Raw genomic sequence first — 19,013 nt, 5'->3', positions numbered from 1 at the left:
TGCCTTCAAGGTTAATAGCCACCGATTTCCATGAATTGGTCCAACCCATTTTTGAAGCCAACCAAACCTGAAAACTGGCCTATGACCATCAATTCACTTCGGTCTGTTCTGGCACACATTCCACAAAATCAAGGTTGGTAAAACTTTTTGGCGCCAAGGGCAATAGATAGTTCATGTAAAGAGGTGCATATTGTAAATTCATGCACTCACATAGAATAAGCATGGTGTACATGCAGACATAGCCATACATAGACCTTCCTATCTTCCTCCTCTAAAAAAAAGCTACATTATCACACAGCCTGTTAAACTGCTAAGTGGTGGATGTCCAGAGCTATCATTAAAAGTAAACTATTATACTATTATAAAATAAAATGAGTATAACAATTTAGCATTATACAGTATTAGTATTTCAGTATAATGTTTTAGCTTTATGACAGTATAAAGCCATATAGCACGACTCTCTTCTCCAACAGAAGTGCATTTCCCTTTTAAATAGCTTACTAGGGATGCTACTATGATGAGTTGCTTTAGTGTTAATGGTATAATAACAAAATAATGTTACTGTGATACAGCACATAACATGATGATGAAACATCTGTTCATCAGCTTTTTAATGTGCTACAGAGTAGGGCTGCCAAGCTGGGGGAAAATAATAGGTGTGAGAATTAAGTTAAGTGATTCTGGGCTTTGAATAATCAACAATTCCCAAGTCAAGAAGAGCAGAGAAAAGGCAATTAACATGGGAAGGTGGGAGAAATGGTAGGAGTCGCTAGAATTAAAGGACAGTAGCTAGATAAAAGAGCTGCACTTACTTCCATGCAGATTGCTTTAATAGAGTCATCATAATAGGCAATCAAGATTGTGTCGTGTGTGTTGGGCAGCCATAAACCAAATACAAGCCTAGTGCCTAAATGGAGAATCTGGTGTGGCCTCTTGCAGTGTGGTTTAATTATATCCGTTTCCAGTTGGGTGCCAATCAATGGCTAACAAATTCTACAATGGTCTTCCAATAAGCCTGACAATAGTAATGTGACATAACCTGGTTCCTCATCTGTGAGAATGAGATTTGGAAATGAGCATAAATGTGACATCTGCTTTTGCATATTAGCAAATCATATTTGCACATTAGCAGTAGCCTTTTCTAGAAAAACCTAACTTAGATATGGTCCTGCAACGCTTCAGATTTGGTTATTTTGATATGCCACAGAGCTATCGTTAGTGATTATTCAAGACCTACTGGTAGTTCAAAATATTTTTATCAAGACAGGGCATTTTATTCTAATAGTAGTCAGTTTTATTATCTCACTCTAATCCTAAAGGTTTATTTTGGGCTACAATCCAAGCTTTTAAAGCCTTATTCCTATCTGAAGGTTATCTTAGTTTATTAAATTTTATCCACCAATTGTGATTATTTGAGAAGGATGTTCCAGGGTTCTATTCCTGGTTGAAATGAGATCAATAAGTACATCGGGTAAACTTTGGCTGTAGACACAGAACTCCTGCATTTTCTGAATCAGCTTAGACAAACTATCTGCAGGCAGCCCTGATACATTTTTAGTATGGAATAATTTACATCCTGACTGATTTTTTATTACATATGCAGGCTATTTTTTGCACGAATGTTCTTTTTTATTTTGATCTGATGCAGCTTTTCCCCCCATGTCGTTATTCCACTTACTGGTCCGGGGGCTGAACTTGGCTGAAAATCAGCAGAAAAATAAGCTTTATTGCTCAAGCTCAATAATTTTTGCTATAATATTCTTATTCTTATTTTGGTTTAATGTAACTTATTTTTTTCATTTCAGTATTCTACATGCTGGTTTGGGGGCTGAACACAACTGAAAAGCAGCATAAATATTAAAGCATTTGTCACCAGCCTTATGTATAACAAGGTAGTTTTGCCCAGGGGTTTTGGACCTATCTAAAGTATCTAACAATTATCTGTTTTAGTTTGAAGTTGTGTAGTTAAAATTGTGTGCATTGACTTTATGAGCTTAACTTAGTTGCTAAGTTGGATCTTGGACCATTTTATCTCAGCAAGAGAAATAATAAATATCTCTATGTTTCATATGGGAATTTTATTTAAAATGTAAATTGTGAGGGCCAAAAGAGAACAATAATGTTTACATGTTTATGATCTACCTGTTAGCTGAAAAGAATCCAGAGTTGTACCAGGACTGTTTCTTTACTTGCATTAGTACACAACATTCCCCAGCAACCTCTATTTTCTGCTGTGCCCTCAAGTTATTGCCTTCAATTAATCTCTAGTCCATGTCTGAGCCAGCCTTAAATCATCCTTAGTTGTACTGGTGATAAGGTAGTGGTTCCCCCCTATACTGAGACATATTTTGTTGTTGATATAATTCAATGCGCTACACCGCCATTTTATTTTGTTGGTTCTTCAGTCAGCTGATCATGGAGAGTCGGATCATTCTGGCACCTTTTGACATGTGCAGATAGATTTGTTTCCAGATCCATTCTGCTTTGGACAAAGTGAACCACTGTTTTCAAATCAGCCTTTTCTTCTCCTAAAGAGTTACATTTCTGAGTTGTTCCCCTGGTTCAAAGACCCCAAACAACAGCTGGTTGTAGGAACTGCATGGTGAAACAAAAGATAGTGAGTGAACCCTCTTTCTAACTGCTGTTTCTATAATGCAACTTTTCCCATGCCTGTCAATTGTCCTTCAAGCTGTTTTTGAAAGTGATTTTATCACTCTTCTGTAATAGCTGTAAAGCTGTGTCCCAAAGGAGCCCAATTATTACGCATAGTTGAGCTCCCTTTGAATGCATTTGTTTAACTCCCACAGATATGTCCATCTGTCCAAAGTCACTTTCTCTACCAATCCCAGCCCATACAACAGGTTTTCCATTCCAGAATGGAACACCTCTTAATGTTTACCTCTTTTTGGACTCTGTTAGAAAGTCATGCTTGTTTCTTCTTGGCTTTGGTTTGATTATTATTTCATGTGGTACATTTAAAGTAAGCTTTAATTACTGTGGTTTTAAATAGTTACATGATTCATCTCTGTTGACTTTTTCTTTCAGTTACTTTTTCATCAATATCTTATATTTGAGAAGTTTTCCTTTTAGAATCAAATGTAACTATGTTGCATCATATTGGTAGGATTGCATACATTTGCCAAATGTAACAGGAGGGGTAAGGATTAATTAATTAATCTCTTTTTGGTTTCCCAACAGTCATGTCTCATGTTATACTAACTACCCTGGGTGTATTGGATCCATACTCCTCCTGGTTGGTGAAAATTTCCAGGGAGAGCATATGGAAGGAATTATGCAATGGTAAATGTCTCCTTGAGAGAGGGGGTGGTTCACCATCTCCAAAACAAACCATCATGGAATCTATGGACAATTTTTGTCCAGGTTTTCAGTCTTCCTCTTTTTAGGCAAGGTTATTGAGGTGATCAGCCTTCAGTTTCAGAGAACCCTGGGGCAAATAGAATGCCTCAACCTTGTCCAGTTATATTCAAACCATGACATAATACCAAGACAGCTGTAGTCACATTTTTTAACCTGTTTTAAATTATGGGGTGGGCATGGTGCATCCATCCTGGCCCTCTTTGATCTCTCAAGAGCATTCAGTACTAACCATGATATTCTTTTGGAATGGTTTAGTGGTTTAGGAATGGGAGAACCATTTTATGATGGTTTTCCTCCTTCTTCCAGGCCAGTGCTAACTGGTGTTTGTGGGAGCCCACAGTCAGGCCCTAGGCCCCTGTTTTCAGTATCTACATGTAACTGCTGGAAAAGGTCATCCAGCATATAGGGCAAGCTATCATCAATATGCTGATGATAACTTTACATCTCTTTTTCTGGTTGTCCAGGTGAAGCTGTGAAGATTTTATACTGTCTGGAGATTGTGGGGGGTCTGAATGGGAAAGATCATATAGCAATGTGATGTTATTTTTCCTTGAAGATTTGATCAGTTTTTTCACTAGGGACCTAGTCTCTGGATCGAATAGGTGGCCTAGACCATTCATGTGCTTGTTTATAAACATCTTTCCAGCTCTATGACTCTGAAAAACAGAAAGCACTGAAACAATTGGTTTGATCAGTTGTTTAGTGGGCAATTAGTGTTAGGACTCAGATGAATATTATAAAACACTCCCTAGAAATCCCTCTAGAACTCAGCTGGGCAGCTTATGGACATCTTATTAGTAGCCCTGAGAAATCTCTGATTTGCTAAGGTCACAAATTACGTCATCTTTGTAATGCACTTTGTAATGTACTTTCCCCTCTTGGGACCACTGCTGTTGTTTGCATTCTCTACATTTCAGGAGCCAATTCTGCCAAACATTTCCCTCAGCCATTAAGGAAATCTATTATAAGCAATTGGTTCACTGAAATTAGATGATAGAGTATTTAGCAGATAATCACCAGCCATACTTAGAGAGCCAAACATAGCAAGCTTCAGATCTTTTAGGTTCATGCTCATGTCTTGTTTGCAATAGCGTGAAAAGACCTTACTAACCTTACTTTTAAGGATGTGCTACCATGACATTATCTATATATTACCCCTACATGCTACTGATGACCAGGCTGATGATGACTTTTGGCTGCTTAAGTCCTCTGTGGTCCATTTGGTTTTGGCTATGAGAGAGACCAGACATCTGGATTACACAGTCTATTTCTGTTCTTGTAAGAGTTGTTAATTGTATCACTCTTACGAAAGACCAAATATGGCTTTTCCAGAAGATTGAAATTCCTATATCCAAATCAAAAAAGTCCACCCAAATATTTGAATTGACAGATGAGAAGACAAAGATAGACATGGTAATTCCAGGCTTGGGGCCTTCAGCCAGTAAAATTTCCACCTCACCATTGTGAGTGATCACATCCTATCTTAGTTACCATTGGTAGACTCTCAGTTCTGTCAATTTCTTCCTTCTGAACAAAGCAATTACAATCAACAACTGACTTGGTTTTCTTGCAATTCTGCTGTTCAAATTGTAGATGAAAGATCGGATCTAATATACAATAGCCCTGCTGAAAGAAACCTGGTGTGTGGAGAATACAAATTATCACACTTCCTGATCTGTAGTTTTTCCATATGCAAGGATGTTGTTAATACTGTTTATTGTGATCAGATATATAATCAGAACATTATGACATATAGTTTCCTACATGTTTTTCTAAATAAATACACAAGCTTAGTTATGAGCATACAAATAGTGTTTTCCATGTCCTCTCTTTAAAGGTTTTGTACATAAAATAATAACCCCAAAATCAATATGGATGATATCCTGCAGCTTATTCTTTCTCAGGACCACAGGCATGCACGGCAATATGTTCTTGCTGATGTGGCAGCAAAATCATGTATATTGAAATAATATTACAAGTCTTAACTAGAAATAAAGTAAACATACTGGCCATATCCCATAGCTCATTTAACTTGAAAAAGACATCTTCAAGTCAAGCTTGACTCCTAGTAATTGCATTGATACGTCCATGTAATTTTCTCAGTAACTGGTGAAATTGTTTGTCATTGTTTTAGTTCAAGTTGGGCTTCGTTGTTGTTTTGACTGCCCACTCTAATATATAGATTGATACATTTTTGTATTATGGAAACACCAAAAAGGAATCAAGTGACCCAATCATCTAATTTTCAAGGAGTTAAATTTTACCTCAGACAGACTCATCCTTGAATAAACCAATTACAGCTAGCCAGTCAGCCACATTACAAGAATCCACATGGAACCAATAAAAGCAATGCCTTGCTGGTTCACACTTTGGCCCATCTAGTCCAGCCTACCAACTATAAAGGTAGTCAACTACTCTCCCATCAAATGGCCTTCAGAGGTAGTCACACCATCATCAAGCCATTGATCCTCATGACTTCCATTAATTGGTCCAACTCTGTTTTGAAGCCAGCAAAGCTGGTAATCAGCACCCCATCCTGTAACAGTGTATTCTAATATCTAAAGATGATATGCTATGTAAAACAAAAATCCTTGTATTTATTCTGGTGCTTCCAGGATTCAATTTCATTGGGTAACCTCTTGCTCTAGTCTTTTGGAAGAGGAAAATAGCACCTACCTGTTCATTTTATCCATACTATGCAGTATTTATGCTTATTTTAAGGCTTCTTGAAAAGCCTGAGACAACATACAAATTAAGAACCTTTCAAAACAGATATTTCTAGAAACTGGGGGGACATCATAGGTACTCTCCATTGCCCTTGCTTCCATGTGATACTAGAATTTGGGGCATAAAAACCTTTAACTAATAAATAACAGATTGTTTTTGTTTAATATATTTAGGCTACTAGAGCTTAGAAGCATGTTTTTTCCTAGAATTGTCCATTAGAGTTAAAGTAAGCATATATATCTCTCTTTTAGGGAATATTATGTGATAATTAATGGCCTGCATCCATTTCCTTGAATTTATTAACAGGGAAAGAAACCATTCATCAATGAGGCTGCACTGTTCACATGATGTTTACGAGTGCCTATTTTTCCATTAAAACAAAGTTCTAAATAATTCAGCTATTTTTATTTCCAAGAAAGAGAATTTCCTTGCACAAAAGCAGTTACCAAAATAATTATACTTCTTTCAGATGTTTCCTTCCATTATATTTTAAAAAAATATGATTCACTTTCCTGTAGTCTAAACCATGGGATAAGAGACTAAAAGAGAGACAAAAGGCAGATAGGAAATTCATCTAAGGTTCTACTGTTTCTTCAGAAAAATATTATCAGCTTAATGAAAAGTTAGGCAAACCTTGGGATTTAGAAGTAAGACCATTAAAATGAATTACCCTTACTTTTGTTCAAGGGCTAGAAGACTGCAGCCTAAAGCACTCCATATGAAAGAAATAATAATATTTATGAAACAGCCTTGCAACCACCAGCGTGACTGGTTCAAAATAATGTTTACTAGTCTATGACCTTGCACAAGCTTGTGCAGTATTTTTCCATCTTGTACTGTATGCTAAATGAGTCTCTGTTTAAAATCTTGCTTCAGAATGCTTTAAGCATTTGCTAAGTGAGGAGGTGAGGGTAGTTGAAGTATAACTCAGTCCAGCTGAGTTGGTCATAGTCCAGCATAAAAACCGATGAAGGGCCATAGATACCCTTCTCCTTTGCTTAATAAGCTTTGATTGTTTGTAGGTGTTACATGACCAAAATCCAAATCTTTGATATCCATACACACAAAAACCCTGTAGAAAACCCATCCTTGATTCCCTAAGAAACCTCCGAAATTATTCTTACTCTGTAATTTTAGAATGTCTCTACTAGGAAATCCATTTTCCTTCTTTCCTTCTTTATCCAGCACATTTGATTCCTTCTGAATTATAATCACAAATCCACAAAGGGACCATCATATGGCTCAGTTTTCTACTTCCTTTTCTTCTTCTCCTTTTAAACATGTGTATTGCTCTTATTACAGATGGGGGGACTGCATAATATGGCATATTTGAATACACTCTCAAACCAGAAATAAATGCAAATAGAACAACTCCCAGCAGCCTGCCTCCTGCTCCTCCTCCATTCATATTTGCAATTCCTTATCTTCATTTTGCTGGGTTACATTGCAGAGATTCTGTACTGCAGATAATCATATTGGATTCATTCTGTGCTAAGTCATAAACTAGGGTTATCTTATCAGATTGCATTGATTGCGTCCTTATTAAATGCTAAGCCCAATACAGAATGACTTAGCATTTTTGGGGCCTCCATCGAGTGTGGTTATCAGGAAGAGCTCCAGATAACAATGCTTTGAAATTGCCTCTGGCCAGAAAAATAAACTTTCAGGAATGTGCTATATTTTCTCTGGCGACATTGGCAGATTGGTTTTGATGGTAGCAGCTGGAAATCCAATGCATTTGCAGTAATTCATCTATTTTTATTGCTCCTGCTTCGTCCCAGTCTGCCCTCTCCTAACTCCACTTTACCTGAGGTCCCACATGGGTCCTGTTAGCTGGTAGAAATAAGCCCAACTGCCTCCCTGCAATCACACCCAGTACAAAGTCTGTCGTGAAATATTTATTCTTTGCAGAGCCTGACAACATCATGACATAGCAGATGCCTAGGTGAAGTCTATTTTAAGCTGCAAATCTCAAGTTATGAAATACAACATCTGCTGTACATACATAATTGGGCATGCTGCTGTAAGGGAAGAGAAATGTGGGCTGCATGATGTCTATCCATTCACGCAAACAGAGCTTCAAGATAGGGCTTTTCATCAAAAGAGGGATTATTCCCCCCCCCCTCTCCCCCACAAAGCAGGTTCCCTAGAAACAGGGTCAGAGCACCAACATCAGTTTGGTAATAATAAATAACAGGAGAGGGGGAACAGTGCCATTCAATGTGAGAAAAATGATCGTTTTCATCAGAGTCTGGGATGTTCCTGACCTTTGCCTTTTTTTTCCAGTTGAAGCTCTTAAAGGAATAAAAGTGGGCTTTACACCCAGAGGTGCTCTTCCTTGGGGCAAAATAAAATAAAACTCACCATTTTTGTTCTAAAAACGTTACCGCCCAACTGGGGTTCTTGAAATAATCAAATGAGGGAAGCTGCAGCCGTGTGTTCTTACTTGTTAACTAAATGTTCTAGATCAGGGGTCTCCAACCCCCAGTCTGTGGATGGGCACCGGTCCACGGCATGTCAGAAACAGGGTCACACAAACAAGCAAAGCCCCATTCATGGGATGCAGGCAGCACACGAAACCACGGCCCTTCTGGTCCACGTGAAATCCTCTCTCCACAGAACCAGTCCCCAAGATTGGGGGCCACTGTTCTAGATCCAATCCCAAAGGAATTCCCAGGAATTCCTATTAACAAAACAAGTCTTCCTGGGCAAAAGGTAACCAGTTACTTCTAATACCCATCTGCCATTTTTTTAAAAAAAATCTAGCACCTTGGACAAGTTGTCCAGTAACAGAACTAGCCATGTTAATCAAGGTTGCTTGGTCCAATCTGTGCAGGAAACAGATGTTTTGACCAGGAAGAAAGACCTTTGCCTCCTTAGTCTAAAATATGAAAAATGTATTCAGAAATCCTTGCCAGGACCAGTCTTACTATCAGGCAATGTGAAGGAGTTACTTTAAATTACACACTCTTTTCTCTAGTGTCCATTTGTACAAATTATTTTCTAAAAAACATAATCTTCAAAATATTGATGGGAAGACATTGAATTTCGCATCCAGTTGTCATTAGTTCAGCATTTCTGTTTTATACAGAGGATAAAATGGGATGGGGATATGATCCCATATGACCCACCAGATGCTGCTTCCAGCAGTTACAATCGTAAAGGAAGCTCGGACATCTGGAGGGCTGTGGGTTTTTCTATCTCTAGCCTACAAACGGAAATTATGTGAACCTGAATGATTTGGACAGAACAATTAGCAACATCATTTTATCTTAATTCGAAATCACTTTCCCCAGTTCAGTCCCCACCAGATGTGTTTGGGTTGCTGGAAATAGCAGAAGCTGCAACCTCAAAACAAGCAGGTTGGAGATGTTAAATACAACTATAAATTATCTTACAAGCTTTCCTTCAAGCAACATTTCAGAAAATAGTCCAATTTGATCATTGTTCTTAACCCTACTTTTACTTCAATTCATTGATTTGTCCAGATATATTGGAATATGCTAGAAGCTTCTATCAGGGATGGACTAAGGGTTTTACTGCTATACATATGCATGGTCTTCAGTTAAAATATGGACATGCATACATAGAACGATAAGGATCCAAAGACAGCACTGGATTCATACTGTGAAATGTTTTATCCATGTACACAACTCAATTTCTCCATGCTTCTTCCATGTCTCCTCTCCTTCTATTGCTGTTGTAAGAAAATGAATTTAACATCACACATAGAAATGGATGTAGCTAGTGCAAGAAGCTTGTGGTGTCTAAGGAGGACACTCCTCCTCCTGATCCCTGCCCTAGCTGAGCCTCCTCTGGGTTTGAGACAACAGGTCCGTATAAATTTTGGACCTCAGGAACCTGGGGTAAGAGTCTTTTTCCATAAGGCTGTGAATTTTCCCTTGGGCTTGGTCAAAACATGATGGTGATGGTTCTTCTAGATTCCTTCTTGTTGCTTCTCTTGTCTGGAAGTCTATGTTTACCTAAGGAGAGAAAAACATGAAAATAATGTAGATAAAATAATTATTTTCCTATTCCTTTCATTTGAATGTAGCAGTTATGTTACATAGTCAGAAACAAATACTTTGTTTTAATCTGAAAAATGAATCTAATATCAGGCTTGCTGACGTATTGATGACATTACAGAATATTGACCACTTGTATTACGATTTCTGTAAACAACAGCCTGTGTATGAAAATAATTATTATAATAATATTATTATGACCAATAATTAATAATCACAATTATTTCCTATCCTTCCCTTTCACCATCATTATGAAAAGGAAGGTTTGTCACAGTTGACTGTGGTTGTCACAATTGACTGTGAGCCAGTGATTATCTGTGATTATCACAAAATCTAACACACTTCACAGGGCTGTGTGGATAAAGTGATATGCAGAGAAGGCAAGCATATATCCTTGGATTTGTATTTTTTTTCAAATATTCAAATAATAATATGATTTCAAAGACATTTTATGTGTGGTGCAGTTTATTCAAATATGATTGAGACATCATCAGAGTGATCATGGTTTCTTCAGTTACCACAATAACACCACGGATCTCTAAGGATCCCCAGTCCTAAAGGTAATGCTGAAGTTTGATGAACCCAAGAGGAGCACCCGTGCTTCCGTCATATCTTGCCCCACTACCCATGCCTTGCATCTGCTAACCTCTCGTGGTGCTTGCACATCAACAAATTCTTCAAAAATCCGATGGGCCTTGGTAGCTAGTTTGGTAGTTGATCGTATCTTCTTGAATTCCTCGCATGCCAGCCAGAACTCCAGGTTTTCTTCACTGAATTCTGTCTTCAGAAAGGCACGAAATGCAGCCACTCCATCTGGGAAAAATATTTTAACATGGTTCAGAAATAAAGGGGGCTGCTATTTTCTATTGTGGCAGCCTTGCACGAATCAATGATTGCAGAGTAAAACAATAGAAATTAGCAATTTGACATGATTCAGTCCACATTGCTAATAATTGGGAGCATGGACATATCCACACTTAGTGCTTACTCCCTGAATTTTTACTTTTCCTCATGTACATATGAGGGTTTTTTAAAAAAAAAACTAAGTCCACTGGTGTACTATTTCATCATTTTTCACATCAATTGTGGTATGAGAGCAGCACTCTCAATTTCCTAAAAGCCCAATTATCTCTGAATTACTTGTGAACTGTAGTTGAAACCCTTGTATTTCAAGTGACTGGGAAAATGAAATTGCTAGGAAACTTTTTCAAACATACAAAGAGAAGTAGGAGAGAGAAAAAAACAATGGTTTAAACTTTAAAAGTTTCTGACAGATTTCAAACTGGCAGCCTTCCATTTACAAGACAAGAATTATGGCCATTTCAGTATTATGATAAATGTAATTATAAAAGATATTAAACATTATGAGTCAGTTGAAATAGTACTCTGCTTCTGTGGGGTAGTCTGGAGCAGTTTAGCCTGCAACAAGCCCATTGCCCAAAATGGTTCCTTGCCCATTCTGATGAGAGATCATGATAATCCTTAAGCACATTATTTGCAAACATTAAAAAATATTTATGGAAAAGCCAAGTATAGTGTTTGAGCATTCTGGAGAGAGAGGGAGATCTATCTGTGCTCTCTTGGGTGAAGGCATTGGGAAGGGGAAGTAGATCTTGGTGACTCCCACTTTTTTTACCATAGTTCACTGTAGGTTTCACTGCTATACTGGAACATGCATTTCCTTTCCAACCATTTCCACTATTCTAGGCATAGGCCAGAACCCTTCCCACCATTGTTTTAAAACCGGAACTTCAACATAGGCTTGGCAGGGGTTTCACCCTGAAGGTTTCTATTGAAGATGCTTGATGAGGCCAACACTACCAGTCAAGGGAATCCCACTAATGAGTCACTTCCTCTGTGTCTGTAGAGAAAGTGAATAGCAACATGCATCTGTTTAATCAAATCTTCCATTCAGGCTGTAGGTAGAGAATTAAATCAGAAATGGTAGAATACAACCCACGCTACCACTTCAAACATCCTGTTATGTCTTTCTGAAGAATGATTGGAATCTGAAGGATTATTTATAAAGTATTTCTAATTCCCATTGTGTGTAAAAAGAAGCACCTTTATTCCAATCCTTAAACTGACAAGGGAGAGAGGCAGAGGGAGGGAGGGAGGGGGAGAGAGGGGGGAGGGAGGGAGATAGACAGGCAGACAGACAGACAGACTTGCTCCTGGCTACAGGTAGTGATGTTAGTGTCTTTACCTCTTTAGTGCTTGGTAACTGATATTTTGAGCAATAGAGAAATAGGCCTTTAATAACAGTGTTTGCATTTCCTGTTCAGCAGGTGCTACAAAATTTGGTCTCTCAAAATATTACAGTCACTGATTTTCTATTAAAATCAATTAGTTGTAATTCAACTGAATCCTCCCAGAGACACTAAACCTATATTTGGACTGTAAAACTGTGGGTTATAAGGGGGGTTTCTGCAAACATCAAAACATATCCACCAGTGATGGGATTCAAAAATTTTTACTATCGGTTCTGTGTGCGTGGCTTGGTGGGTGTGGCAGGGGAAGGATACTGTAAAATCTCCAGTCAGAGGTGGTATTTGCTGGTTCTCTGAACTACTCAAAATTTCCACTATCGGTTCTCCAGAGCTGGTCAGAACCTGCTGAATACCACTTCTGATATCCACCCAGAAAGCAGAGAGTCTGATTGTTGCTATTATTACACAGAAGAGGCAGTAAATCCTATCATTCTTTATCTGAAATTACATAATTTATTACTTCAGAAGCTGAGATTGGCTTATTTGTTGCTCAGTGCATTGTGCTAGGCCAGCCAATGTGCTTAGCCAATGATTCAGTATATTAGGCGAATATAGTACGTTCAGTTAGCCATAACATTCATTTTATTTGTTATTTTATATATTCGTTGAATTTAGATCCCACCTTTTCTCTCTAAGTGCAAGTAGCCTATCTGGAGTCTTCTGTAGTTTTATCCCTTAATAACAGTTTTGTGAGATGGGTTGGGCTGAGTGAAAATAACTGGTTCAGAGTCATTGAGTGAGCTCCATGATCAAATGGAAACTTGTACCTTGATCTTCCTGGTCTAAATCCCAATACCATAGCCATCACTTTGGCTCTGCTATAAGTAAATACAGCAAGAAAGAATCAATCCTAGGTCTTCTTGAGGCATGTGGGATGAGTTGCCGCCAATAAAAGGGGCCATTTCAGGCACTTACAAAACCAGTATGTTCTGAAGGTATTGGTTTCGTAAGTGCCTGAAGTGGCCCCTTTAACAGAATAGAATAGAATTCTTTATTGGCCAAGTGTGATTGGACACGCCAGGAATTTGTTTTGGTGCAAATGCTCTCAGTGTACATAAAAGAAAAGATACAGTCGTCAAGAGTCAAGAATCATAAGGTACAACACTTTATAATAGTCATAGGGTACAATAAGCAATCAAATCATACTAGGAAACAGTCAATATGAATTGTAAGAATACGAGTGACAAAGTTACAGTCATACAGTCACAAGTGGGAGGAGATGGGTGATAAGGAGTGATGAGAAGATTAATAGTAATAGTAGTGCAGACTTTGTAAATAGTTGGACAGTGTTGGGGGAATTATTTGTCTAGCAGAGTGATGGCGTTCAAGGAAAAACTTCTTGTGTCTAGTTGTTCTGGTGTGCAGTGGTCTATAGCATCGTTTTGAGGGAAGGAGTTGAAACAGTTTATGTCCGGGATGTGGGGGGTCTGTAAATATTTTCACAGCCCTCTTTTTGATTTGTGCAGTATACAGGTCCTCGATTGAAGGTAGGTTGGTAGTAATTGTTTTTTCTGCAGTCCTAATTATCCTCTGAAGTCTGTGTCTGTCCTGTTGGGTTGCAGAACCAAACCAGACAGTTATAGAGGTGCAGGTGACAGACTCAATAATTCCTCTGTAGAACTGGATCAGCAGCTTCTTGGGCAATTTGAGCTTTCTGAGTTGGTGCAAAAATCATTCTCAAAGGAGAAGAAAACTTTAGAAAAAGTTGAGAAAAAGTAGCAAAGGATTGCATATGAATGGCCTTTAAACATTTCCCTCCCCCCCAAAAAGTAAAGCATCACAAGATTCCCAGAGTTCAATTACATCTCAAGGGCAAATGTGACAGTACTACTCCCACTGGGAGCTTTTTCCCCCCCTTAAACAACAATGTGTCATGGCAGATAATTCCCTTGGGAAACAATTGGAGAATTTCCCAATTTCCTAAAGTACTTTAAAGGCATTTGCCAGCCTCTAACTTTGACAGAGCATTTCAAAATCCCATTTATCTCCTGCCCAAACTATTCATTCTTTTTTTAAAACATCCCAAGACAATTAGAAAAACTAATGGTGCCGGGTGAAAGTCAGACTGCTACATTCCTGGTTCCTTATTAAAGTCAAAATGTTGTTCTCCTGTGATTGCCAGAATCTGGAGTGTTAGAAACATGTTAGGTAACTACAGATAATCCTTGACTTGAAACAGTTTTGTTTAGTAACCATTCAAAGTTACAACGTCACCATTTTTCACACTTACAACCATTGCAGCAGCTCCATGGTCATATGATCAAAATTCAGATGCTTAGCAACTGATTCCTATTTTTGACGGTTGCATTGTCCCAGGGTCATGTGACCTTCTGACAACAAAGTCAATGGGTTAAAAGATTCACTTAACAATCATGTCACTAACTGAACAGCTGCAGTGATTCACTTAACAACAGTGGCAAGAAAGGTCATAAAATGGGGCAAAACTCACATAACAAATGTCTTTCTTAGCAACATAAATTTTGGGCTCAATTGTGGTCATAAGTTGAGGATTATCTGTACTTGTAACCTCAGGGAAGCAATATTTAATTTGATCTGTACAAAAAGAAGGCCTAGTGGTGAGGGCACCAGGCTAGAAACCAGAAGGTGGCAAGTTCTAGTTCTGCCTTAGGCATGAAAGATGACTGGATGATTCTGCGCCAGTCACCATCTTTCAGTCCAACTCACCTCATAGGGTTGTTTTTGTGGAGAAAATAGGAGGATGAAGGAGTGTTAGATATGTTTGCCACCTTTAGTTATTTATAAAAATAATAATAGTGGAATATAAATAAATGAAATAAATCGTATTTTTTTTAAAAAAAACACCTTCAGTATTTTCCATGGACGTAAAATAATGCTAACCATATTTCAAAAATACTATTAGAATTTCAAAACAATACTATGATCCTTCCGGTAGTCAGCAATAGAGTTAAAATCGCCAATCAGAATAATATTACCATTTTCGAATTCTGTTATTTTTTGATGGAGATGTTTAAAAAATTTACCTTGATCATCATTTGGGGCATAGATTACTACCAGTAAGAGTGTAATGCCATTAATCGAGATTTGTACTACCAGCGTTCTTCCTTCAGGGTCCGCCCAGATTAACTTCGCTTTTAAGTCATCTCTCACATAGATTGCGATGCCTTTCTTTTTGTGTTTATCTGCTGGTGCTGTAAATAATTTTCCCAGTTTCGGACACTCTAGGAATTTCTCCTCACTTTTCCTAACGTGTGTTTCTTGTATGCAAATTATATCAACATTTTGTTTTATTAGTTTGGTTAGAGTCCTTTTCCTTTTAGCTCTTGAATTTAGGCCGTTTATATTAATGGAAAGAATTTTCTTTCCTTCGTCCATTTACTTAAGTCTGCCTCGCTTTTTGTCTCGTAACTCTACGGCTCTCTTCTTGTGGTTGATATGGAGTTGTTTCTTCTCTTTCTCGATGTATGTTGTCTTTCCCTTGAATTTGGACAAATCCTTCTTCTTTGTTCCTATGGCGGTTACGATCCTCCTGCATATTTCTTTGGATTTTCTCCCTAGTGAGTTGATCCTCCGTGGTTGTTAGCTGTTCTAGGAAGTTTTGTGCTTGTTCAATTGAGTCTATTTTAATTTTTCTTCCCTTCCACGATATTAGCATCCCTTCTGGGATTAGCCATTTAAATGAGATTTCGTTTTTATTTAAGTAATTAGCTAAAAATTTATATTCTTGCCTCATGGCCCTCACTTTACTTGGAATCTGCTTAAGAATTATAATCTCTTTGCCCTTATATAATATTCTCTCATCTCTGGCCTTTCTATATATTAGGTCTCTCATGCATCTTCTTGAAAAACGGATATGGATCTCCCTTGGGCAATTGTGACGCCTTGCATAGCTGGTATTCACCCTATAGATTTCATCAAATTCCTTGAGTAATTCATCTTTCTCTTTTTCTACTAGTTCAGCCAACAAACCTGCCATTAATTGTTCTAATTCTTCATTTTTGGATTCCTCCACATTTTTTTATGGAACTAAACAAGATAACATTGAATTTCATTTGGCAGGGGAAAAAAGCTAGGATTAACGTAAAAGCCCTACAAGATTTGAAAAGCAGAGGAGGGTTAGCCTTGCCAAACTGGGAAATATACCATACGGCAGCCACCTTACTATGGATAAAGGATTGGGTAAACCTAACCAACAAAAGAACACTAGTATTAGAAGGCCACGATATGCAGAAAGGATGGCATGCCTTTCTGTGGGAAACAGGGAAACCCAGGCAATCATATTTCCATAGGCATCTTATTAGGGACGCTTTATTAACTAATTGGAAAAAAGTACGTAAAAAACTTTATCTAAAAATACCGATTTGGCTGTCTCCAATGGAAGCGATAGTACACCCTAATAATTTGGATATAACCAAAATGATTAAGTATGAAAATTTATTAGACCTACAAGGAAAGTTAAAAACACGACAAGAATTACAAGAACGAGGATTTATAATTGATCAGTGGGTGTACCTTCAAATTCATAGTAAATACAAACAAGACATTAAAGAATTTGGAATCTACAATAAATTACAGACTCTAGACAAAATTCTATTAGGACCAAGTAAAAAAAAATATATCTAAATTTTACAAATATTTATTAGAAACAGAACTGGAACAAGAAATTGTCAAGGGAAATATGATTGCGTGGAGCAGAAATGTGGGTGGAGCATTACCCTAGCAGAATGGGAAAAGATCTGGAACAGGAACATTAAGATCACGAAATCAGCAGCTTATAAAGAAAACTTATATAAAATGTTTTATAGATGGCACCTGCCTCCTTCGAGATTGGCCAAGATGCACCCCAACACGAGCCCCAAGTGTTGGAAATGTCAAAACATAGAAGGTACCTTCTTCCACATGTGGTGGTCATGCAAGGAAACCCAGAAGTATTGGCAAAAAATTAGGCACTGGCTAGAGGAAATAACCATGGAACAGATTGAGTACAAACCGGAGTCCTTCCTTCTAGGAATTTTTGATAAACGAATATCCAAAAAATCAAAGTATATTACAATCCATATCTTAACCGCGGCCAGACTGGCATTTGCCCAGTGCTGGAAACTACCTTCCATCCCCACTGAACTTATGGTCATTCAGAAAATTTTACAATGTGCAGAAATGGACAATCTAACCCAAGCATTAAAAAATAAAGAATCTTCAATTTATTCTAGCAATTGGAATCCTTTGTATATTTGGCTTAATCAAAGATAGTTCACCGCTAAGAAGACTAAGGCCGACGATAGCTTTGAAGAAGAAAAGACCTTACTGACAGTCACAAAATATGGTTTTATTATAATTGTCTTTCCTACCTTTGTTTTCCCCACTTTTCCCCCCTTCTCTTCCCTTTCCCTCTTTCCTCTCTCAAACTTTCCTTTCTTTCCCTCTTGGCTTACGCCAAGACTGGTGCGTCTCTTTGTTGTATATAATTTATAGCTGTGTTGTTGTCTTTTTTTTAAAAAAAGTAAAATTAATAAAGTTTATTTAAAAAAAAAAAAGAATTTCAAAACAATAAAGAGCAGGGGTTTAGTGACAAAATGAAGATAAGACTAAATTAATTTATCACATGAGAGAGAATTGCATACTGACAGATTCCGAACTGTGGAGATACAGTTCTACAGAGGAATTATTGAGTCTGTCATCTGCACCTCTATAACTGTCTGGTTTGGTTCTGCAACCCAACAAGAGAGACACAGACTTCAGAGGATAATTAGGACTGCAGAAAAACAATTACTACCAACCTACCTTCAATCAAGGACCTGTATACTGCACTAATCAAAAAGAGGGCTGTGAAAATATTTACAGACCCCTCACATCCCAGACATAAACTGTTTCAACTCCTTCCCTCAAAACGACTACGCAAGCACTACACACCAGAACAACTAGACACAAGAACAGTTTTTTCCCCAAAAGCCATCACTCTGCTAAACAAATAATTCCCTCAACACTGTCCAACTATTTACAAAGTCTGCACTACTATTACTATTAATCTTCTCATCGCTCCTTATCACCCATCCCCTCCCACTTGTGACGGTATGATTGTAACCTTGTCGCTTGTATCCTTACGGTTTATGACTGTTTCCTAGTATGATTTGATTGCTTATTGTACCCTATGATTCATTAAGTGTTGTACCTTATGATACTTGACTCTTGACGAATGTACCTTTTATGTACACTGAGAAGCATTTGCACAAGGAAGATTCCTTGTGTGTCCAATCACACTTGACTAATAAAGAAATCTATTCTATTCTATTTCTAATTATGTGTGTATATTTGTATATGTGTTTATATACAGTATATACATATGCATTTCATCAAACAGATTTAAAAGAAAAAAAGAATTTTGTTGCCCAGCATTATGAGAAGGTATTGTAATTGTAATTATTCGTGATAGTTGATGCTATAATAATTAATGATCACAATTACAATATTTTCTCATAATGTTTCATGTTTTGTTTCCTCCTCCTTTTTTTTTTTCTGGCGCTCTGCTGTCCAGTGGCATCCTTACATAATTTGGGGTTTTTCAGCTTGACAGCTTGCCAGAGGACGTGAGGAGTTGAGCAAAGGCTGAAAAAAAGAGGAATACTTTCCCATGTTT

At 37.7% G+C, this 19,013-nt stretch overlaps 1 protein-coding gene across 2 annotated transcripts in view; it reads right to left on the bottom strand.

Moving 5' to 3' along the window:
- Window positions 1–2,059: 2,059 nt before the first annotated feature.
- RGS8 (regulator of G protein signaling 8) overlaps window positions 2,060–19,013 on the bottom strand; it is a 41,793-nt gene continuing 24,839 nt past the window's right edge. For both annotated transcript variants that reach the window (XM_026703208.2, XM_087930445.1), the window contains exons 5-7: window positions 10,777–10,943; window positions 5,046–10,088; window positions 2,060–2,938 (exon numbers count right to left, since the gene is read on the bottom strand). In XM_026703208.2, coding sequence (XP_026558993.2) covers window positions 9,906–10,088; window positions 10,777–10,943 — 350 coding nt within the window. In that variant the 3' untranslated portion in view covers window positions 2,060–2,938; window positions 5,046–9,905. The remainder of the gene's footprint in view (window positions 2,939–5,045; window positions 10,089–10,776; window positions 10,944–19,013) is intronic.

The sequence above is a fragment of the Pseudonaja textilis genome, chromosome 3 (assembly GCF_049901715.1).
Source record: "Pseudonaja textilis isolate UNSWEBS1 chromosome 3, rPseTex1.2, whole genome shotgun sequence".
Taxonomy (NCBI): Eukaryota; Metazoa; Chordata; class Lepidosauria; order Squamata; family Elapidae; genus Pseudonaja; species Pseudonaja textilis.
The sequence above is the reverse complement of the archived record's forward strand: the minus strand, read 5'-3'. Positions and strand labels throughout refer to the sequence as shown.